The sequence below is a fragment of the Charadrius vociferus genome, unplaced genomic scaffold (assembly GCF_000708025.1).
Source record: "Charadrius vociferus isolate BGI_N301 unplaced genomic scaffold, ASM70802v2 scaffold1, whole genome shotgun sequence".
Classification (NCBI taxonomy): Eukaryota; Metazoa; Chordata; class Aves; order Charadriiformes; family Charadriidae; genus Charadrius; species Charadrius vociferus.
The window spans coordinates 6,380,661-6,405,174 of NW_009647680.1; the positions used below are offsets into that span (position 1 = coordinate 6,380,661).

A 24,514-nucleotide genomic window follows, 5' to 3' on the forward strand; every position below is an offset into this window, starting at 1 on the left:
TAGTATTACTGTAGTTACAAAATTGTTATTCCTATTACTGCCAAGAAACTATTCAAAGGCCAGAACACAAATCCATACATATCTTTTCCGTTGCTAGAAGGTCTTGTTTTCTGAAAAAGCTGTCATGTAAGGGCAGAACCACAGGTGAAATGGATTTCAGTTTAGTGAACTCTAAAAAGGGGGAAGAGAAGTGGGAAGAATTTGTAGCCCATACTTAACAATTAAATTAGCAGCTGCAAACAACAGCTGTTGCAAAAAGAAAATCAACTCTTCATTTGTATTCCCAATGAGACTTATTAATGATTACCTTAACAAAACAGTAAAAAGAGGAAATTACTAAACTTTAATTAATAAATTGCCAATAAAAGCAATTAATAATCTCCAGCATGAGGATTTAACAGATACACTTTTTTTTTTTCTGTATATATAGAAATATAATTTAGCAGAGAAGGCTGTGTATGAGCAACAAAATCTAAACAGAACCTTCACTATAACTGAAGCTCTAAGAAAGAATTACAGAAAAAACCCCGACATGACTTCATGTTATCACATTTAAAATGAAAACAAGAAAAGACAGGTTTAGAAGGAAATCATGTTTTCCCTGCACAATTTCCTACAGTTAACATTCACAATTTTACGGAATAATATACTATTTAAGGAAATTTAAAGCCTGTTGATAGAAACAAGAGCTAAATATGACTGAATTACAAAATAAGTACTTAAACTGAAACATTTATGAAAATGGGAACTGAGAAAGTTCAGGAGTCTGTAAGCAAATACAGTCTAGCAGACTGGGATGACTACATTAAACACAAATTAATCTGCACAAAAACATTAAGAAAACATATCAAAGCCGTAACTTGTTTCATGCATAGTGAGCGCTGGCTATTTTAGACAAAGAAAAAAAAATTAGAATTTTGCTTTTTATAAAATATTCAATGTTGGACGAGTTACACTGTGTAACTCTATTGGGAATGTGATCTTTAAATTTATCAGAGGGAGTAAAATACAACATTTTGTGTCTTAGGAGCATCCTACAAAGACTTGTCTTTAAAATAACATTTGTAATCCCTGGTGCTTCTTCAGCTGTGGCATCTGAAGAGCCTCAGAAATATCTGTCCGTGCTGGTGTGATGCCCATGTGCACACACAGAGTCACTGAGGGACTGGAGTTAATTTGCAGTAGAGTGGAAGCCGTGGTGAGGACGGCTCAGGCAAACAGAAAGGAAATGCGGTGATAAGAGAAAATAATTTGAAAGTGGATCAGGAGATTTTTAAACTGCCCTTTCCATTTTAAACACAGTTTGTTTGGTTTTTTTTAACTTGAGGTAAAGATAGTGTGAAGCTCGCAATGAAATTATGAAGTTGAAGACTGCGCTCCAACAACGTAAAAATAAAAGGAATACATTCTAAATAGTATGCAGCAACTAGAGGCACAAAATCCTCTAAGGATAAGGATCTGATCTAAAATTTAAGGACCTTTCATGACCAGACAAGTGGGGTACTATCTTGGCAACTGCTGCCTTTGTCCTAAGGGTACTGGAGTCATTATTTACTAGATCAAAAGAAAGAAAACCAGCAAATGCCAATCACAACATGTAACCATGTACATTAACCACTGATACAACCTGGGGCACTAAAGGATGTGTTTAAGTGCCAGAGTTTTAGTTTTGAGCACACAAATATCCTTTGGTATGATTTGGTACATTACATGAAGCTGTGTGTTGCAGCCATGTAACACTGGTAAACATCTTAATTTATATGGAAATCTCAAAAACGAAGAAGCGATTTGTTCCTTAGTGAACTTCTGCGCTTCTGTTGAAGTGAAACATGCTAAAATTATGAGAAGGAGAACTAGTTATGACAGCATCATTTGCGATCTGGTTAACCTCCTTCAATGGGCACTTTATGGACAAGCAAGGGAAGCACGGGCCTGACATTTAATCAGCTTGAGAAAACAGACTACTGTTCTGTAACTTGGTTAAAAAAAAAGGTCTCAGTAAATAAGGGAACAGTAGAGTTGGAGATGCCACTGTAAACAGAGGGGTAAAAAAAAAGGGAAAAAAACAACCACAGCCTTTGATATTGCTGCCCAAATGAGACTGCAGACAGTCTCCTACACAGGAGAACTTGAGAACTTGGGAGCATTATCAATAATATCTTATGTTTAGAATATAATATCGATATGTTATCAATAAATTAGGATCTGAAATAAAAATTCTGGAGTGTGATTAGCATCTTGTTCTCTGATGCTGTTAAGTATAAAAAAAAAGGCTCCAAGACAAGAAAAAAAACTGAGTTTTGTCTACTACTATCCAACTTTCTCCTTTGTATTATTCCTTCCTTGCAAATTGTCCTAACTGAAAAAAAAGCTCTGAATTTCTCAATTAAATTCATTCACTGAACTTCAGCTGGACAATGTAGGAAACGTACCTTTGAACTGTTTTTTTTGCTTTTATTAATCTTAACAGTGGTGACATTTTCCAACTGAGGACATTGGAGAGGATTTCCCCCACCCCTCTGGTCAGTAGGACAGCATTCGGTGCAAGGACCACTTTGTGCTTGCCCCGGTCTTTCTGCGTTCCCAAAGCTGTCAGCCACTGTTGGAAACAGGATCCTCAGCAAATGAGCCTTTGGTCAGATCCAGTTTGGCCACTCCGAGATTATGTTATATTCTTTAATAGACATGCATGAAATATAACCTTAACATCTTGCATTCTTTGGCAATTGGATACAGTGGCTTCCAGATGAAAGCCAACTGCTGCAATGTAACTTTATCCAAGTAATTAAGCTGCATTGATTTTCAACAGCTGGGAAAAGGGGTCTTTAACATAAGCATTCATGTTTCAATGTATAGAAGTCACCTAGACAAAGATGAATAAATAAAATTATTTATTCTTCCCATATATTTTGTATCTACCTTATTTCCACAGCATCTGGAAAGGTTAAACATCTGAATCAGGAATATATGTGACTGTTGTACCAAAACAGGAGACAAGTGTTTGTGTTTTGAGGCAGGAACTGGGAATGAAACAGGGGAAAGAGCTAAAAAGTATCCATGACTGCTGAGGGAGAGACCTGTAAAAGTGATCTCTGGGTTTTTACTCTGATATTTAAAAAAAAAAAAAAGTAGATCTTATGCATCAGTAGGTCAGACAAATGTGTAAGACGAGGAGTATGCTTTCGTAAAAGCTGATGCTGCGTGTGAAAGCTGGGTCTGTTACACCACTGCACTCTGTGAGCCTCCCAGATCCAGCAACAAAAGAACTTAAAAAGTGAATTTAGCACCATGACTGCCTCGAGGTGCTTGTAACCGTAGGTGCAGCTCTCCAATAATTTCCTTAGCTACTGTCTGCAAAGAAAGACACTGCAAAGACAGACGCTGCCTATCACAGCATCTCTCCGTCTGATACTCTTTCTCTAACGAGAACTCAGGTGCTCACCGCTCAGCAGGCGCAGAGCGCAGCATCGCCGAGCGAGCAGCGAACAGCTAATTCAAAAGGGGTAAAGCAGAAATCGTCTCGCTCTAACAACTTTTTGACCTCTTCATTGTCGGCTGGTCTAATCAAACTGTAATCAACACATGTTTTCCCTGTATGTAAGCTGTTAAGAAAGCAAGTTAATTGGCTCGCTTGAAAGATTTAAAGCCCGGGAAACTTCGGAGTGGTTTAACAGTTTTCCAGGGAGTGTGGGGAGGGAATAGCTGCAGAGACACTGCAATGCAGCACAGTGCAGCTCGCACACCGCGGACACTCAATATTTTGCAAAAATCTTAGGGCTAAGTTCTACCCTTTCACACTGCCGCAGGGGGAAGGAACACGAGCTTTTGAGACTAAAATGTGCAATAAAGCTTTTTACAGCCTCATTAGGAGTCCAGTCCGCTGTCTACCCGCACTCCCAGGCTGTGTCTTTCAGGAAAAATTGTCACTATTTCAACTAAAGTTCACCTTCCTTTGAACATATATTTCAGTTTCACTGACTAAATGTTTTTTTCTTAACTCCTTCCATACTGGGCTGTAATTCACAGCTGTTGCCATTAAAATCAAAATGTGTCCTGCATAAAAAACCTGGAAGTGTAAAAAGTGTTTCCCTATGTGGTATAATTGCCATTTTAATTTCTAATTAATTGTTTAATAAGGATACACTGTTCCAAGTTAAGATTGTTTTCCAGGCTCAGGTTTTTATTTTGCAGAAGAGAAGGGCTCACTCACTAGCTCCGTATTTGTACAAAGTTTTAAAAGATCTGAGAGTTGCTAAGCTGAGAGGAGAGTTAAAATGCTTCCAACCGTATTAAAAATTGGAAAGCAAAGCTAAATATAAGTGATCAGTTCCTCTTCTAATTTTGTTCTAAGTAGCTTTTGGTCCTTAAATTCTCTTTTATTTCATTTCAACCGTGTGCAGAAGATGTGAGCGGCACATGAATACAGAAAGTCATCTTTCTAGCCTGCAGAATGGCTACTGTACTTTGAATACATGCATAAACCTCCAGATGAACTACACCCACAATGATTGCTAGAGATCATGATGCTCAATCCTACTTGACCTCCATTTACACAATACATGTGTACATAAGATGCATTACACGTTATTTTCATTTTTTTTTAAATAAAAGTAAAGAATGACTCAAAAAGCCCAGAATTATGGCCACTGTTCCTCCAGCTATAAACATACTTTCACTGTTGAGCTCTGATTTTTTAATCTCCGTGATTTTTTTTCCTCTTCCTAATAATCCTTCTATATTTTTGTTCACAGAATTTGCATTTCTGTTTGGACTTTCACACCTATTTTTTTCTCTTCTGTTTCTCAGGGAAATGAGGGAAATAATAAAGGTGAGTGTATGTGAGGAAAACAGGGACTGAGGAGCAGAAAAGCTGAGGAGTTGTTCTCCATTCTTCATACTATCCTTTCTATTTCCATTCAGCTCCTTCTCATGAAATCACTGCTTGTATCTTCCATTCTCTCTTTGTTCACTGTATCTGTGCTCTTTTACAGAACTTACTCTTATTTCCAAGACCACTTTCATCTGAGGGACAGGCAGTGCGGTTCAGATAAGCACCATCACCAACCACAAGCCTCACAGATTTCAAAACATTTTGTGATTCTGTTCTATTTTATCTGAGTTGGTCTCTGCATTTGTTTATTCCAGACCAGATGAGAAAACAAAGTGCCATAATATCAAGAGGAAAAGATATTCAAGTTGATGGGAACACTAGATTTTTTTGCAGGAGTTGTCATTCTCATGAGATTTGCTGCCAAGGCTGGACGCGTAAATGTGAAGGGAGTTCATACGAGGCTTAGGTGAACTTTTGACTGTTTGAAACAAGGAAAGGGAAATTTAAACTTTGAAAGCTTTCTCTAGTATTCACCTCATTTTCTTCCCACAGCAAAGTATATTATTTGGTTTTGGAGACTTTGCCAAGGTAAGTGATCTGTAAGCTTTTCTCTATTGCATAAAAACTAAACTATTGGAACATAAGCTTTATCTACTAACAATTTTAATTGTTAATCATCAGCTGGCTTATAATATTGACTGGTACTTACATCATCATCGCTTAATACTTGAAATATCAATAGTTAAAGATTTCATTGAATGTTTTTGTTTGCAACACCATCTAAAGGCTTAATAAGCTGGAAAGATAAAAAAACGTGTTGGTTAACATTTGCATTGGCTGTTCTTGGATCTTCCCAAAAAACCTGAAGTTGTGGTAACAACTCAGAGCTTCCAGTATGAAAATGGAAGAAACAAGCTACAAGCCTACTTTGCTTTTGTGCTTTACTAGTTTTGGAAGCATTTTAAAGTGAATATACATCAAGACAAGATATGGTAAATAAGAGATCAACTATAAATTACATAGAAAGGACAAAAAGAGTGGTGCAGGATCTTTAGAATAAAATAAATATTTATGCTGCTATAGAGTGTGTTTGTCCTTCTGTGTGACCTGCAAATCCTTAAATAAGTATCTCTGAAGGTTATTTAAACAACTATTTTAAAACTGTTTCTTCTTTCTTTGCTGTTAGGGATTTTTTAAGAAAGAAATTTTTAATTTCACATCTGTATTTACGCAGTTTGCATTAACCAGCATCTCAGATTAAAATGAAATATTTCAGCAGTAAGACAACACACGCTGGACAACTACTGAGTGCTCTCACTAACTTAAAAAAAAAATCAATAATTTCCTGTAAAAAGGCTTTTCAATAATCTCCTATAAAAAGAAATTTTGGGCCCTGTTCTTCAGCTCCATTCTCTTCAGAGTGTTTTGAATGATTTGGGTGAAACAGAAAACTGGCTGTGCTTCACTGACAACAATGCAGTCGGGACTAGTCTGCCCTCAACAGGGTTTTTGGTGGATGGAGCAGCATTATAGGAAAAATTGAATAAATGTGCAACATAATACTTGATGGATTTTATCAGCATCATTTGAACTGCATGTTCACCAAAGCTGAACTTGACACGTTTCAGAAGTGCTAAAATATAGGGGAAAAGCATGTCAACTAAAAATTCAAATGTAACAGGAAAAATCTGTCCAGTGATGTATTTTTCTGTGTATTAACAATGGCACAGAACAACTCTGAAATGCCAGTGATTGCTACAAGTACTCAGACACCACAGTGATAATTGCAGTATAAAATCACCAGACAGCAAACAAGACTGCCGGAACTAACGGGAACATGGTTTTATCCAGAACCTAGTGTGGATTGCTATTTGTAATGGAACTGCTTTCCAATACATTTTCTTTGAAACAACTCTGATTATAACTTATACATTTTCATATTAATATGTTCAATTTATTTAACTCAAAATAGACACTTCTGCCAGTTTCTTAGTATAGCCAAGTTCAGACACTTGCAAATTCGTTTGCTCTCATCTGCCAGTTTCTTAGTATAGCCAAGTTTATTCTGTGTGATAACTCAAGTGCAGATAAACCAGTAAATTGATGCGTGATATCGCATCTGAAGCACAATTGTCAGTTTGACTAAAATACCAGCTGTTTTTCCCTTCATGTGTTATCACCAGGATCCAGAGGAACAAAAGAAAATATCATGCTGGATAAACTCTGGCAGTACTAATTCATCTCCCCAGTGTCTCTGAAAAAAACTGTTATTAGAGCTGTACTGTTTCACCTGAGACCTACGTGTGTCCCAGGCTGGGCACAGTCAGGCAGAATCAGCAACTGGGGGTGACAGGTCATAGCAAGACTTGTGAATTGAGCTAGAACTCTTTACTGAAAACTGATAAAACGGTGCCGGCAAGTCTTCACAGACACCTGTCGTTGCTGAATTCACCTGGAAAGATGGAAAACCATCTCTAGTTCCTATCAGAAAGTGATATTCCTTTCATGAATTCCTTGAGATCCACAGCTAGTCATTTGGGTCATAGCTCATGGGCAATGAGGAGTTTTGCCACTTAACTTTGGACTTAGAAAATCAATCAATGTCTGCTTCTTCCCACTGAAACTTGCTTAAAGTCTAGAAAGCTAAATATTAGACACCAAAAGCTGGATGAGATACATCCCACCCTAAACGTCTTAATATTTTGCTGATGATGCTGTCGATGCTTTTATTCAGAAAGCTGTCATTTCCTCTAGTAAGTACTTGTTATTTGGGGCTAATAGTCCTGGAGGTACAAGGACACTGTCATACAAAAGTCATAACAAGAGTCTCTATGCATTTGGCAGGAAGCGTTTATCTTTGTTTAATTCTGATCTGACGGTCGAAAGCAACTTCAGATCTTCCTGGCATTTCTGTTCATTCTTAACTTGTATTTTGCACTATCTGTCTCCAGAAGGAGAATAGAAAAGAACATAAAATAAGCAATAATGAAAATAGAATGATTAACTAAGTGTTGATCACTGTCTTATTATATGCACATTTAAAGACAGTTCTTATAGTTGCATAAAATACTTCTAAAAGCAAAGTCTGTGACAAAAATACAGCCGCTTCCTTGGGGTAGAATTGCCATTTGAATTTTCACTCCAGATGACTTCTGATGATAGCTGGGAAAAGCACTATCTACAGCAGCCTCATCCTATCAAATGGCTGGCTTTAAAGCACTTATCTTTTACCATATGTCTTTTAAGTTTATTATTTCGCTTACCCTCCGGCTGGTATTGTGCTATGATTGTTACCGTCTGCCCTGCTCCTTTCAGCGCAGCTGCAGCCTGCTCGTGGGTAGCACCTCGAAGATCGATACCGTTCACCTACAGAAGGAATGCAGACAACAGATCTGAGTAGTTTAACATTAGACAGAAAGACAGAGGTGTTGGGTTTGGGTCTTTTTTTTGTTTGGTTTGTTGCTTTTTTTTTTTAAATAGCTGATGGATCTAAAGGTCAGGTTGCCCAGATGCAAAACGAAAGTTTAAAATTATAAGCCTGAGAGGATGTTACCTATGACCCGCCATGAGGATCTCCACCAGTACTGCACACCACAGTTTATGTACGCTTATCTATGCATATTCTCTGACCACTGGTTTTTGGGGGCTTCCTGCTCTACAGAGTTTAAATTTTTGGTACACTCTTCATCAATCAATTTCATTAAATATATATAAGGCTTAAAAGATAAATCTTCTGCGGTGCTTGAAGGTCACTGCAGAACACTGCAGGCAGGGAAACTGCTCCTTCAGCCAGATTCTGCAAGCCAAGTTGGTAGCAGCAGGGGAACCTGGAGATATATAGAGCATCTCTAACAAAAAACACTGGTTGGAGAACTTCCAGAGGAGAAATCCCATCTACCACTTTCTTTTAGTGCAACCCCTTCTCCTATTGCCTAGAAATATCCCCATGTCTTGCACATGACAGCAACAGAGTCACTACCAGGTACGGGTTTTCCACCTCTGGCTGTTTGACACCAATAGACGTTTCCACGGGGTTTCTCTGACTTCATGATCTTTTTTTTTTTTTTTTTTGCTGTTTAAGCAGTGGAAGTGGAAGAAAGCAGAACAAAGTAGGAAAACCAGCCCTAAAATTTGTGGGCAGTTTCAGAACTCTTTTGATCTGTATTTGCAATGTTAAATGTTTTGTCAGCAGCAGCCCAAGGAAGAAACAGAATTCATATATAGAACTGTTAACTGCTCCAGTAATTTGAATCTTGCTTTTCAGCGGGAGTGTTACTGTCTATAACATACTGGCTATACTGACGTATGTGAGATTTCTTTATTAATTAGCTAATTAATTTACTTGACTTTCCTCCTCACTTCTAAAGGTTTCTACATCATAACATTTCAGTGAAGAACGTGAAACTTTTGACATGTAAACAACCTCAGCAGGACAGAAATCCATCATTTTTGATCGCTCAAGAAGAGAAAAGATAAAAGAAAGGCAAAATGGGGGGGGGGGGGGAGAGAGAGCAATGCCATCGATTTCACAGGCAAACAGGCCAAAACACAAGCCCCAGATTCTCAGCAATTGCAACCTTTTTGTGTTTATTCTTATCAAGTACTATCACAAGCTGGCTAAACACACATTGAAAATTCGGATTTTATTTTATTTTAATTTTAACAACTTTTTCAGGTTTGCAAAGATAAATTTGATTCCATAGAACTTTACAAATAATAGCTATTGAATCTGTTATGAATACACTTATTTTGATCAATTAAGTTTAGAAACTGACCTGTCTTAACTTGCTGTCTTTCACCAAATCTTAGAGAGTGTGATCTTTTGGAACATCTTTAATTATTATTTGCATGAAATCTAGTCTTTACTAATCTATGAACAGCTTTTAGACTATTACTCTCAGAAAAACTAATTTGTGATAGCAATAACATAAAACCCAGGAGATGCCACACTTTCTGATTCAGAAGACTGCAGTATGCTGTAGAACTGTTGGCTGTACACAGAAATATCATTGTCTAGCTGAGGTTTCAGATTTCTGAAATTATGATTCTGTAAGAATCACAGTTTTCCCAGTTCAACCTATCTAAAAAAACATCTTTCCTCAATTAGTTTTTTTTTTCTTTATAGCAGGGAATGCAAAAAATATATTTTTTCCTAAGCTACTCATTTTTTCTTCCCTTAAAAACTTTTTAAGGTAATCAGTGACGATCATTAAAGATTTCTCCACAACTTATTCACAAAAATCAGCTCTCCCTATTTCTAAAAAAGAAATTAGTCTGAATTCCAACTGTCTGCACTATTTTAATATCATTCAAAGCTATAGGAGATCCAGAATTTTGGAGAACCATGATTTGTTGTGGTCTTTCCATGTTACACAAAAATAGTTACACACTGGTTTATCTTTAGATTGAGGAAACAAACAGGTAAATATGGAACCAGCACACCAGAAGAATATAACCTATTTGATTCTTACCTTACTCATACCCTCATGCACACCTATTATATAATCACAATAATGATGTGAAAGAAGATATTAATTATAAGTTGCCTTACAGAAAAAGAACTGATTTTTTTTTTTTTGAGTTAATTTGTCCATATGTCCTTTCCACAATGGAGAATATGAATATCATAACCATGTTGGTAGTGCCTGCTTGATACATGCATGTACTTTACACCCTTTGGGGCAGCACACAAAGGGCATAAGAGGCAGCGTAGTACCAACCCATCATCATGTTGTGTGACTTCTTTGCAAGGAGAGGAATCTCAGCAGGCAGGACGGAGCACGACTGTTAGAGTATATCTGAGTATATCTGCTCTGGCAGGGGGGTTGGACTAGATGACCTCCAGAGGTCCCTTCCAACCCCTATCATTCTGTGATTCTGTATATATAGGAGCAAAATATTTTAAGGAGCACTAAAATAGCTTCTACAGGGTAGAGACCTTGTAGTAGAAGTGCAGAAAGACTGCCATACCTAAAGAAACATTCAAAGCAAGTGCTTGTGTCAGAACATAATGCTTTGGGAGAATAGGTATGTATGGATCCCCATGTTGTTACAGTCATACAGATAATCTGAGGGCAAGCTGTGACAATAATTCAGTGTTCTGGTACCTCCATGTATTAGTGTCTTTGGCTCATATATTTCAAAGCATTATATGCTGATAGATACACTCTGATACCTTCTACAACATTTTTGTCATCTGCCATGCACAAAATTCATGTTTTTTTTACAATTTCTATATAGACTGTGTAAAGGAAAGTGAATATCTTTCTAATAAACTTCATAACTTGTCTAACACAAGAGTTCTCAGTTGTCCCATCTTCCTGTTTAAAACAATGGCTGTACAAATGGCTGGTGGAAGGTTTCAAAAAAAAAAAAAAGAGTCAAAGGTTCAAATACTCTCCTCAAAATTGTGTACATCTTAAGTTTGATGGATGACAAGACTAACACAGACCCCTGGAAAAAACTTGCTGAAATTCAGTCTAGGAATATAGCATCACAGAAGGCAATAATTAAGTACATTCTAAAAAAGTAAAGGACAGATTCAGAGTTTTCAGTGACATAAAATCTCATATATTTTAATGCATGATACTGAAGATAACTGAAGAGAAATATAGTGTCAACTAGGACTTAGTTTACAACCTGGAAAATACTAACCATCCTGAAAGGAGCTCAATTTAGGCTACTCCTGTGGAAGAAAGAGGTGTTGTGCCCTACTTTTACTCACTGATTGTGTTTTGACACTTGATGCTGCATCGCCATGGGCACGATGTACCAGCACTACAACTACTCTATAACTGTGACTACTGTTAGCTGTAACTGTAGTTAGAGCTTTGGTACTGTGAAGGCCCGAGCAGAATCTTTACATTTGGGCAGCACAGTGCCCACATCATGCCATAAAGGAAACCTCAGCCTTGATTCAGTGTCTCCGAAGAAGACAATTTTGAAGTCACGTTTTTCTTTAACAGAGAGCTTGGCTTTCATCTAGGTTTTTTCCCCTTTCAATATCTGTAGTCCTTGAGAGAGTCCTATGCAAGAAGCAACAGGATGAAATGAAGAAAAGTTTAACTGAACATTCGTGAATTCCTGAGCTCCTGTGTTGGGGAGATGGATATGGATGATGTCACCTGGTCAGTAACAGAAAAAAAGAAAAAAAAGTAATTTTGTTTAGGTTTAAGGTCGAAGACTGCAGACCTCAGGAGAACAGAAGCCTCTCTCAAGCAATATAGGAAAACATTGTGGTGGTCTGTAAGAGCTGTGTTAACAGAACAAGAAGCCTTAAAAATCATTAATAAATCATAATAATCTCTCTATAGACATAAGGAGAGGATTTATGAAAGAATAAAGAAACCACATGCTTATTCTCCTTCTCTGGAAAACAGTAGTTTTATCCATATGTGATCTAATAACTAAGATCCTAATAATCCATCAAGAATATAAGACAGGAGTTCCAGCAAAGTTGTTACACAAACATTTGTCACTTTTACGCAGACCAACAAGAAGACACTGAAATGGCAGCTGACTACTTTCTGCCCTTTGCACGCTCATTCTGGAAGAATCTAAGGTGCAAACACAACATATTTTTGTGAGTGAATTTATCTGAAATTAAGTTCACTTTTCTGCTGGGATATAGGCTGGGATGGACCCTTGAGGAGGACTTAAAGGTCTGAATGGCTGAAATCAAAACAGCAAGGAAAAGAAATGTCAGAGAGAAAATAACACATCAATTCTCTCTTCAGCATTTTTTATCCAGATAATGAAGAAGCTAGCCAAAAGAGATTAAGTAATGCCGAACAGGTAAACAACCTGACTACACTAGGTTGCCAAAATAGTGATCTCCCTCTTGAAGATGAACAGCTGCAGAATAAAAATAAAAAATCATTGCCTACTAGGTAAGTAGGAGTCTGCTCGCATGCTATTTTGCTCACCAATAGCCGACAGGATCTCACTGCAGAATAATAGGTGTGAAATTTAGAAACTTATAACTTAGTCTGACTTTCTAAAGAACAAGAAGACTAGATGCTAACTTGATTTCTGGGTATTATTTCCCAATATTTAAAACCAAACATAATCCAGTCCCCAGCCTTCCATATGAAGAACAGCATATTCATGTATCGACATTAAATCTTGAGGAAAGGCACCGTTAACTTATACATTTGAATCAAATTCTTACTCTTGGGCCAAAATGAAGAAGAGTGTCTGAAGAGATAAACCAAATAATACTCTGTCTTGCCTCTTCCTCCAAAACAATGTCTTAATTATAACAATTGTGTACGGTGATATTTTTCCCTGGTGTGATTATATCACAAATTGTTAAATCTGATTTCAGTTACTGCTTTCAATTAATTTAATGTTGTTTATGTTGAGAATAATCAGTAAAAGAAACAAAAATACCAGGAAAAGTTGCAAGTGTGGGCAGGAAATTTTAATACATATCAAAGGTGTTTTGTTTTGTTTTGTTTTTCTATTAGAAAGGCTGGTTTCCTCTAAGAAACATTATACAATAAGCAAAGTAGAACTGCCGTTCTGAGCTTGACTGCACAATCCTGATGTCCTGGCCCAGAATGAACTTGACTGCACAATTTCTGATGCCTGACTCCAAAAATGGATTTGACATAATGAAAATAAGAAGAGCCTCCAGCTTATACAGACGTCTGTCTCTTCTGCATGCTGTGGTAAAAAGCAGTAAGAAAGCTTACAAACAAAGAGAAGTGCCACAGTAGAAGATTATAGTTTAATACTACAGACAAAACTAAACTGAAATGGAGAAAAAGATGCAACTGTAGTTCACAGTAATTATAGTAATTGCCTTTGCATTCATTGACTCAAATTAAAGCATGATTTACCTCATTAAATATTGAACCATATTCCAAATGAAAGATAAGATTTATATTTTGGATAGATCGAACTCTTCTAAAACTGGAAGCCTTATACTCCCTTTGAAATATTTGAATAGCCCATATTAGCACAAATTGGTTTAATTCTGAATAGTGCCATTTAAAGACTTACTACAGTCTGGTTTTCTTCTGTTAGAATGGTTGAGCATGACTCATATGTAGGTCATTCAAGTAGAGGCTAGCAGAATAATCGGTTTTATTTAGCAATTTATTATTTAAGCCACCTTATTTTGTGTTTGTACAGTGATTAAATGAACACTTGGAATATCTTGTTGAATTGGAAAGGAAAGCAAAAACATATCCCTTCTCTGGGGAGAAAACATAAAGGATTTCTTTTCATTTTTTCTTGAACCATCACTGACAAAGTACAGCTCTTTTAGACAGTGAATTAAATGGTGAAGAATGGGCACCTTTTTACCACAGAACAAACAACACAGCAGATTATTCAAGTTGTGGCTGAGTTCTTTTATTTGTTGAACTCATAAAATAAGAGCTTTTGGTGTCTGAAAAAGCAAACAGAAGTCTGAATACAGACAACTCTGATGGCCAGAATTGCCGTTGTACGCATTAAGATAAAAAGAACCCTATTTATCTGCCTTAACTTTGCATGTCGACTTAAGTATTCTCAAGCACATTAACAAGAGATGAAAGGAAAGCTGAGCCATGTTCTCCAGCAGTCCTGCTTAGTCATTAGAAATAGAATGTACAGCATCAACCCTTAGGTGATAGAAGCATGGTCTTCCAGCAAAACAGGGAACATTGGAAAAACACATAATAGGGATGATCTGCCCTCAACATACTTTCCTCACAAGCAAGTGACATAATCATTCTACACAATGGCCCATACAACTCCGACAACTGATACAGTCCAGCAAAAAGTACAAGAATTCTAAGAAACTCCTGCATGTCGCCAAAGTATAGCCCTTGAGCAGCGCTCTTTTTCGGCTTCTAGAGGCCATCTCTTTGAGAAGCGAAGCCCACACATCCCGCTGGGGGCTGGGGTTCTTCAAAGCCGCGCAGGAGGGAGCGCCCAGGGAGCAGAATGAGCTCAGCACCCTGACACCTCTGGGGGCACGGCCACGGGAAACGGCACCCCGGGGGAAAAAATGCCGATATGGGAGAGTTTTTGCCTTGCCAGTGAAGAAAAAGTTTAGAAATAGAAAGAAAGGAGAAATGCACAGGGGGAGAAGAGTCTTCACTCTCCAGCTTAGTTTCTTTTAAATTTTCAGTCTCACTTTATTGCTTTTCTCTCACTTTTCTCACTTCTCCTAAACTTTTCTGTGCTTGCACTTTCTTCTGATCCATTAAAACTGCCTAGTTTGGCGCATATAGGCACAGTGGTTGTCTCATCCTGAACTCCACTGAAAACATAATATCGTGTCATGTCTGCTGCTCTCCATGCCCTGCATCCTCCTCCTCTCTCTTTATGGGCCAGCAATTTCAATGACCTTTTCAATTTTCCTTGTCTTGCTACCTTAGAGTTATGACTTTTAACTCTAGTAAGCTGGTCTTTATGCTCTGATGAGCTGGGCATTCTGGAGGCTAATTCTTCCCTCTCGGGAAAACAAGAACCACTGTGGGGTACGAGCTATATCATTTAGTACTCCTTTTTCTGCCAGGAAATTTAAGGAGGCAGCTAAACCATCTGAAAGAGGTATCAAAGCACTACATCTTTGAAGCAGGAAGATTAATATTATGTTATTGAAGAGGTGTCTTGCACGCACTGCCTTTTACAGTAGGAACCAACAAGGTTTATGACTCACCAGACCACATGAATCATTCCAAATGGTACCTGTTAAGCCTATAACCATAGTGCAAGACTTATTTTTTAATCCAAACTGTACAGAAATTCTCCTGATAGAAGATCTCCTTCCCATGTGATTTTAGCTTCTGTGAGTGATGCCAGATTGGCAAACTTTGAGACTGAAATAATGTCACTGAAGAGTTCACTGCAGTGACAGCTTAAGGGCCATTTTCCCTCAGTTCCATCAGAATTCCTCAAAACTTGTTTAAACTGGGTTTGAAATAAATGATAGCTTTTGAAAAGGACACATAGTGTCACTAGAGCCTGAATGGACATGAAACTTATTTCACTCGGGTCACTAAATAGCTACCAGTTACGTATTACCAACCTGGACTGGATGTGACCCAGCAACTATGAGGTGATCAGTGGCATTTTGTCCCATTGCTAAATGGTAAAGTCTAGACAGAGGTGCTAATGTATTTTTTTCATATTAAGACAACTGGTATTACCAATGAAAAATATCATATATAAGTACAATGCTAACTAATAAAACAAGCCAATATTTATTAACTATTTTTTAAATAAATATATATTATTTTTCATTAATTTTATACATGAAAAATTCATCCATCAAACACAATACTTAGTAAGAATATCCATTCATATTAAAATGGAGAGCTTACCATTAGCTCTGAAATTCAAATCTAGTCGCTGCTTTTTTACCTTCCCTCCTCCTGCATGGTCATGCAAACACCCTTATTTCTCTGTCACCAACTAATCTGATGGATCTCACTACAGTATCATCTTTTCAACCCAAATGTGCCTTCACACATTCACTCTCCTTTGCCGTTCCTGCTGTCTTCATACTCCAAATTGATTAAATATCAAACTGTCCTTCCTCCCTCCCTCAGCTTTTACTTTACACATGACTGTCACTCCCATTCACTTTCCTGCTTTTCTGAATTAATTCTTTCTCCCTAATTCTATTTTCAGCATGTGGATTTCCCTGTCTCCTGCTTTCACCCGGGGTCATTTAGGCATTCCCCTATTAGTAGCAGATATTCCATATACCTTGGTTTCCATACAGTTCTAAGAGGTATTTTCCCATCCGCTACAGGAATGTAGCTAAACTACCATTGATCAGTTTTGCTCATAATGCTGCAGGGTTCTTGTTTCACATTTGAATTTCAAAAGATGGTATAAGCAGAAATAATTATTGCAATTCTGCTTCTGAAATGAAGTAAAGGTTTCCATTTTAACAAGTGCCTTATAAATCAAAGATGATAAGAACTTAATTCCAACTGAAGCCAACAAGCAATAGGTACTCAGGAACTGAAATAAAAATGTAAAACAATTTTAGAGGCTGCTTAGAGACAGAAGGACGTTGGTGATTTGTCTGACCCCAAGCAGTGAGTTAGCGGCAAATTCAAAAACTGAAATCCTTGCCTTGATCTCTACCTGATAGGTTTCTCCATTTTTCCACTTCCACAGAGTATGGCAACGTGGTCCGTGAGAGGCGAGATGGCCATTGGATTGTATCATGGCATATCTGCTGAATTCAACCCGGTGACCAGGAGGCAATGCACCAATGGTGGAATTGTAGCTAACTGGAATACTCAGCTCTAGATGAAGGAAGTGTTCAGTGCTCACATTTTTATATTAAAACTGCCAAAATCACAACATAGAATCATAGAATGGTTTAGGTTGGAAAGGACCTTGAAGATCATCGAGTTCCAACCCCCCTGCCATGGGCAGGGACACCTCCCACCAGACCAGGTTGCCCAAGGCCACGTCCAGCCTGGCCTTGAACACCTCCAGGGATGGGGCCTCAACAACCTCTCTGGGCAACCTGAGCCAGTGCCTCACCACCCTTAAAGTGAAAAACTTCTTCCTAATGTTTAATCTAAACCTGTCCTCTTCCAGTTTATAGCCATTCTCCCTCATCCTGTCACTACATGCCCTAGTAAAAAGTCCTTCCCCAGCTCTCCTGTAGGCAAATTCATAGTTTATTTGTGGCTCTACAGATTAGGATTATGTGACATGCACACTCCAAGTAGATGGTACTTCATACTCTCAAATAAAGCATGTTTTTTAAAACCAATGGAATGGATACAGCTCTTTTATTCTGCAAGTGGGTTTGCTTTTGTTATTGTTCCAGTAGCTTGCTTGTTCAGGTAAAAGGCATATCTATCTTGGTGCTTTTTTTTTTTTTCAAAAGTATCTCCAAAATCTCCTCCAACAAATTATTGCAGATATGCCTCCAATGCCCTATTTAATGGATGGCCAATTTCTGTTATTTTGCAGCTTGTGTCATATGATAATTTTTTTAATCACTCGGGAACCCAAAACTCACTGGGCAGTAGAGCAGAATGACGCCTGGAGTTTAGTCTCTTTAAGTACAAGGCAGAAGTCCAGCCTGGGGCAAATCTCCGAATGAATAAAGCTCAGGGATGTAGCCATTTTGTCCAGTGGTAGAAGTTTGGCTTTCAAGTTTGGGTTTTTTTTTAGTTTTCCTTCATTGTGCGGCTGATGGTAAGGCTACACCGAGGGGTGTAAAGCTCACTCCAAATCTTCAATGTATCAGATGTGAGACAATTTGTTTGACAGCCTTAAAACAAAATTTGCTAAGTCAGAATGTTTGAACGGAATGTGAACTCCTCCTTAAAATATTAGGAGCTGAAGAGCAAGCAATCTGGCATCAGATCATTCCTACTCATTGAGACAATTGTAAAAGAAATGTTTTAGAGGCAACTGAGGATTTCATCACAGCAAAAACCACACAGCCTCTAGTCTAGGCCAATTTGCTAGCTCCGCCTGACACAGAACTGACAGGGCTGATAGCTACCGCTACGTGGCAAAGAAAGACATACCTTATTCATGAGAATTGTTAGTATAATTTATTAGGTTCTGATCATGTGCTTGGAAACGTCAGAGTTAATTTAGGGAACAGTAACTGCATCAAGGTAATTGCAATATATGTTATAGATTGCAGAAAGATGGGGGCGGGAGAGGGGGGAGAGAAATCCAGCTGGAAGACAGATTCCTAGATCAATAAAAGACAAAAGGGAGTTCTATAGTCACCAACGTACATACTATTCTACCATACGCAGGTGGTAAATTTTTCCCTAGAAGCTCCATTAAACTTCTATTTTAGAAAGTCATCTATTTTATTTCGAAGTCCCAAAGTGACAAGCCTATGAGCTTGTAGGGCAATATAACCCAGTTACCTGACTACAAAACAAGTGCATCATGTTTCAAGGGTGAATATGTCAACTTACAGCCATCAGATCATGTATATTTATCAACAACACTGAAAAACATTAGCTACCGTCTCTCTTCTCCAAGGGTATTTCCAGATGGTAGTGTTTACATTGACACAGTTCGTACTTCACTAAAGTGAATTTTTAGAGTCAAGGAGGATGCTAGGGTTTTCCTGACATAGGTTCTAACCTCCAAGACTTCATGGGGGAAAAAAAGAGATTTTTTTTTTAAATAAGCTATTTCTTTAAATATATAAAAGAGAGGATTTTCAAAAGCATAAATTTGCGTTCGCACGCAGCTGCTGTTCATTGGGTGTCTAGTTGCCTTCTCTGCCTCTAAAAATCTCTTGTTGTATAGGGAAGTTGCATCGATGATTCAGTTTTGTCATGTGAAATATTTTTGGTTCATCATGATGACAGCAAGTACTGAACATATGTCTGCATACATTGTAAAAGGTGAAACTAAGTTTACCTGGAAAGATGGAGCACTGTGCACCCAGATGATCCCATATAAACATTAATACATTGACAACTCTTAGACATCTACTGCCGTTTCTAACTCATCCTCAAATCCCAGAACAATGGTTGTTGGCAATGTCTGACCTTGCATAAACCCACTGTTTGCCCCAGATCTTCCCATTAGATCCTGCCATGACAGCATCTTTGCTGTTCTCTGTTTTTCTCTAGTTTTTTGGGGGCTTATGATCTGCCATTGTACAAAGATGTTTATAGGCAGCGTACAGGGGCAGCAAGTTTATGGTAAAATGACCTCTATTGCTTCTTCTCCAGCCCTGTGGCTGTTTTCCTTTCAAGAATAAAATGACACTTGGCGATTTATTACTGAGAAATTCATAGGGACTGTTAGTTCTCCTTCTGTTGTATTCTAAGTATCTGCAAATATATAACATACAACACTCTATACATTTCTACAAAGTGAGTTTACATAGCTGTATTTTTCCTTTTGGATTGATGGATAATAAATTAAGTAGGATTAATGTTAAAAACATAAAGGGAGTCTTTATGGACAAGTGCAGCTAAAGACCACCAAATCTGATAGACTCTCCTACGCCAGAGGACAGGGTCATATATCGTCCAGACCACCACAGGGGAGTAAGCGTCCTAAGGATATGGTCAGTGCCTCTGCAAATTAGTCATATAAGGCAAAGGGAGTATCTTTCATAATCCTAGTACTATTACACAAAAGCGACAAACTGATGCTCCATGGAGAAGAGGCTCCAGGCCCTACAGAGATGATTCAAACATTTTCCAAGCAATTTGGGAAAAAAATAAAAATAAAACTGAGAGGGAAAACCAAATGGTATTTGCCATTTTTCTTAGTTTTGTAACTAGGTAACAAAATGCACTCTTTGCCCTAAGTAGTTTTACTGCTTTTACCATGAGCAAAAAGCCATTTTAAATTAGAAAGCTGAAAGTTTCTCTGCACCAAAGTGAAGTCAATCTGAAGGGTAATTCTAATCGTAGCAAATATAAAGCATAAATATTTGCTATAAATAAGCACAGAGTCCTTACACTCTATCCTGCTCTATACACACACATTTTGGAGTAGAAGTTGGGGAACATTATATTTTTTCAAATGCATATTTTATTTTTGCTACAGATGTGAGTGAGAAGGTGGGTAGGAGTTGCGTGGGAGGAACCAAGCAGAAAGAAGTGTTTAAACTGTTCATAAGGGAAAGCAAACATCTCGCGTAAAACGACAGCAGGACAGAGCACAGACACAAGAAAAAATCTGCCCCCTTTAAGAGGTCACCTTCCCTCTACAAGGGAGAACCTTGTGTAAAAGACCAGAGAAATTACTGAAGTGAGATGCTGAAATACCAATGTTGCAAACTAACCATATATAATGTCATGAACCAGTGACAGAAAACCCCACAGAATATCTCCGATAGCCTTTTCCCAATGCATAGTTATTTCATTCTCAGAAAGGAGCAGGGGAAAAAAATACCGTCTTTCCCCATATACGAATAAATCCTAGTACTATGCCAGATCAAAAGGAAAATCATAGAGAATTTGGTTGACTTCATGCATCTGATTTGGGTAAGAGAGTAGGGAAAACGGAAGCATTACAAGAGTACTACCTGCACCTTCACAGTGTAGTCTGTTCTTTTTCTAGTCTTTTTCCTGTTGCTGTTGAGCAATTACCCTTCAGGAAACCTGTTTTATTTCCTTAAGGTAACCTGTGGGATGCGTTGCTTGAGAGCAGCAATCTTGCTCCAGAGCAAGCAATCTCCTTTTTGTCTTGATTCTGCTTTCAGGCTACCAGCCATGCTTCATCCTGCTGTTGGAAACTCCAAGGTACTAAAGGATTTCTACAGGAGAATGAAATAAAACTGCTATGGCTTTTACGGTCCACAGTTTTATTTTACTTTTCTCTGCGATGAAGCAAGCACGATGTTAGGTGAGAAACCAAATATCTATTATAAGGGCAAACATACATGAAATGTGTGATTCAGTTTAGAGACACCTAAATATAGACATGCACACATGTGGCTTTAAGCTTAAAGTCAATGGTTACCCAAGCAATACAGGCAATAAAGCAATTCAGCTTGCTCTACGCAACTCATAGTTGGCTAGCTGAATCATTCTCTAGCCTCTTTTGGCTTTAATGGCAACCATACACCCTGCAAGCATGCATAGAATCATAGAATCATTTTGGCTGGAAGAGACCTTTTAGATCATCAAGTCCAACTGTTAACCTAGCACTGCCAAGTTACCACTAAAACATGTCCCTCAGCGCTACATCTACACATCTTTTAAATACCTCCAGGGATGGTGACTCCACCACTTTCCCGGGCAGCCTGTTCCAGTGTTTGACAACCCTTTCAGTGAAGACATTTTTCCTAATATCCAATCTAAACCTCCCCTGATACAACTTGAGGCCATTTCCTCTTGTCCTACCGCTTGTTACTTGGGAGAAGAGGTCAGCCCCCCACCTCTCTACACCCTCCTTTCAGGTGGCTGTAGAGAGCAATAAGGTCTCCCCTCAGCCTCCTCTTCTCCAGGCTAAACAACCCCAGTTCCCTCAGCCGCTCCTCATAAGACCTCTGCTCCAGACCCCTCACCAGCTTCACTGCCCTTCTCTGGACATGCTCCAACACCTCAATGTCTTTCTTGTCATGAGGGGGCCCAAAACTGAACATCGCACTTGAAGTGGGGTCTCACCAGTGCCGAGTACAGGGGGATGAACACTTCCTTAATTCTGCTCACCACACCGTTCCTGATACTGGCCAGGATGCTGTTGGCCTTCTTGGCCACCTGGGCACACTGCTGGCTCATTTTCAGCCGGCTGTCCACCAACACGCCCAGGTCCTTTTCCTCCAGGCAGTGGATGTAGATCTCTAAATCTAAGTATCTTAATCTGAGCTTTAGTCTTATCCAAAGACACAAAATTCAGTAATGTCAAAAGTTAAGATTCAAATGCCAATACTTGCTGTTACATCCTTATGGCTATTAATTCACCTTAATTCTCTGGTTTATATACATTTTTAACTTGATGCAGTCTTATGGAAAATTACAAAACTGCTTCAAAAACAATTTCGTCACAGGAATTCAGGGAGCAATACGCACTAATTTTTTGTGTGTAAATTGTAAATCTGAATTTTGCTGCTGAACTTACATATGTAAACTAACTCTGGGCTTTTGGCACTGTACCTATAAAGTTACCCACTTAGCAATGAAAGGGCTTTGAAGCATGTAGAATAAGATACTTAAAATAAGCAGGTATGTTTTGTCATAATTTTGATTTGAGATTGTAAAGCAAAAAATGATGTGGCAATTTTTGTTTGAATAGGGCCATATTCCTCCTCCTGCTTCCCCAGGAATTTATCCTAAAAATAACTATGTTCCTCTTCACTATGTCAAATGTATTCACTATGTTCCTCTTTCTCAAATTTCTAAGATTTGGACTGTGTTCTGTCAGCAAGGGAGTATGCACCATGTGTGGCCACTTTATGCATATGGCTCTTGGAAATCATTTGTTCTCAGGCAGGTGATTTTCACTAAACAACACTGGGTTCCCATTGCTGTTTTAATAGGCAATATACCCTTTAGCATTGGAAGCGGAATTTTAAACTGCAGGGATGGCAGCAAGGAACATTATTACATTTTTTTAGTACTAGAGCCTGTCTTTTCCTAACAGATGGAGAACTTGGGGTTAGATCAGAGTTCAAGCAGTCTCTAAGTCTAGACTTGGCCCAGACATCTCCCGTGATTTTGAACAAATCAATTAACATAATGGCACCTCATTTCACTGCTCTAAAATGGAAATAATACTTCCCTTGATATTCTGAGCTGTTTCATCTGGGTTATACACCTCTGAGACAGAAGTTAATCTGTGTGTACACAGTGCCTAGCAAATCACATCTCGGTGTCAATTAGTATTCAAAATGCTGCTTGATAATATTTACGTTATACGTAGTAAGAGGACAATACTACGGGGAGGGATATATTCTGTTATAGTGATAAATATACACTGGTGATGGATGCATTACTACATTTTAAAGACATTCAGAAATGAGAAGGAAAATGTTCGTTTTGGTGGCAATTTACAAGAGCATAATGAATTATTGCAAGAAGAAACGAGCATTAAAAAAATCCTACCTTTTAGGGCAAAAATACAGCTTATCATGAATGTAACACTATAATTCATTTTTTCGCTATTTGAAATGTTTTACCATTTGAAACAGAATTTTTTCCATTATTCTTCAATTTGCCTTCAAGGTTCTGCTATGATTCATTTTATGTCTCTGTACAGCAGCTCTGGGAATATCAGCCTGCTTTCTGAGATAAGTTTTAAACATTTCCAGTCGATTAACTGAAAACAGAAAAGTACGGCCTACCACTGCTTTTATGAAGGTCTGCCAAAGACAGATCTACATCATTACTGATCCTGTGATGCCATCTGGTGGTATTTGGGAAAAAGAAAGTGAAATTTCAGTCGTCCATGGGGCCAAGGATGCAGCGCCATCTCTCCCAGAGCCCCTGGAGGGCTGGAGGCTGGGACCCCTCCCTACCACCCAACAGCCAGCAGGCAGAAGGAGAGGCAGGGAAATGATGGGATTTGTCCAAGCCTTGTCCCACAAGGTTTGGACTATGTCTAGAGACTGTCGAGGGACTTGGACATAGTCAGGGACTATGTCTACATCCAGTGTGTCACCCAAAGGCGATGCATCTTCTTAGCTTTGTTGGGTCTATCTCATGGATTTGCAGTCTATTTAAGGTATTTTTATAGGTACCTTCCCGAAGGTGAGTATACACATCTCTCAACCAATCAGCACTTTGCCATGTTGACAGCACGGACATGAATTAGGAAATTGCTGTGCTCCCCCTCTTCCATGTGGGAGACAGAGGCTTAGAAAAATAAAGCATCTCACCCAAGGTTACACAAAAGGACAATGGCTAAATTGGAGAATTAAATCCAGATCTCCAAAGTTTAAATCACTTACTATGCTTCCTGTCTGAAAGAAATTTAACCAAGCTTGAGTTAATAAGAAATACTTAGCTTTGAGGGGTACTATTTGTTCTTGCTAAACCAGATTTGTCATGTTTTGAGAAACAAATGTTGAAACCATTTCAGTAGGGAAATAAGTGTTTCTGAGGGATGAGGCAAGAAAGAATAAACAGAAAGAAACAGACCTACTTTGTGTAGCCCTTATAAATCCAAGGTGTCTGGGACCCTTCACCAGACAATGGTCTAAGATTAATCAGGTCTAAAAGCAGCCTGTGCATGAAATTTGTTTCATCTGAATATGGAAAAAATGGATTC

At 38.4% G+C, this 24,514-nt stretch overlaps 1 protein-coding gene across 3 annotated transcripts in view; it reads right to left on the reverse strand.

Moving 5' to 3' along the window:
* The window catches only part of DLG2 (discs, large homolog 2 (Drosophila)), a 673,110-nt gene that overhangs the window by 210,348 nt on the left and 438,248 nt on the right, over nt 1–24,514 (reverse strand). For all 3 annotated transcript variants that reach the window (XM_009881201.1, XM_009881200.1, XM_009881198.1), the window contains one exon: nt 8,095–8,197. In XM_009881201.1, the coding sequence (XP_009879503.1) occupies nt 8,095–8,197 (103 nt within the window). The remainder of the gene's footprint in view (nt 1–8,094; nt 8,198–24,514) is intronic.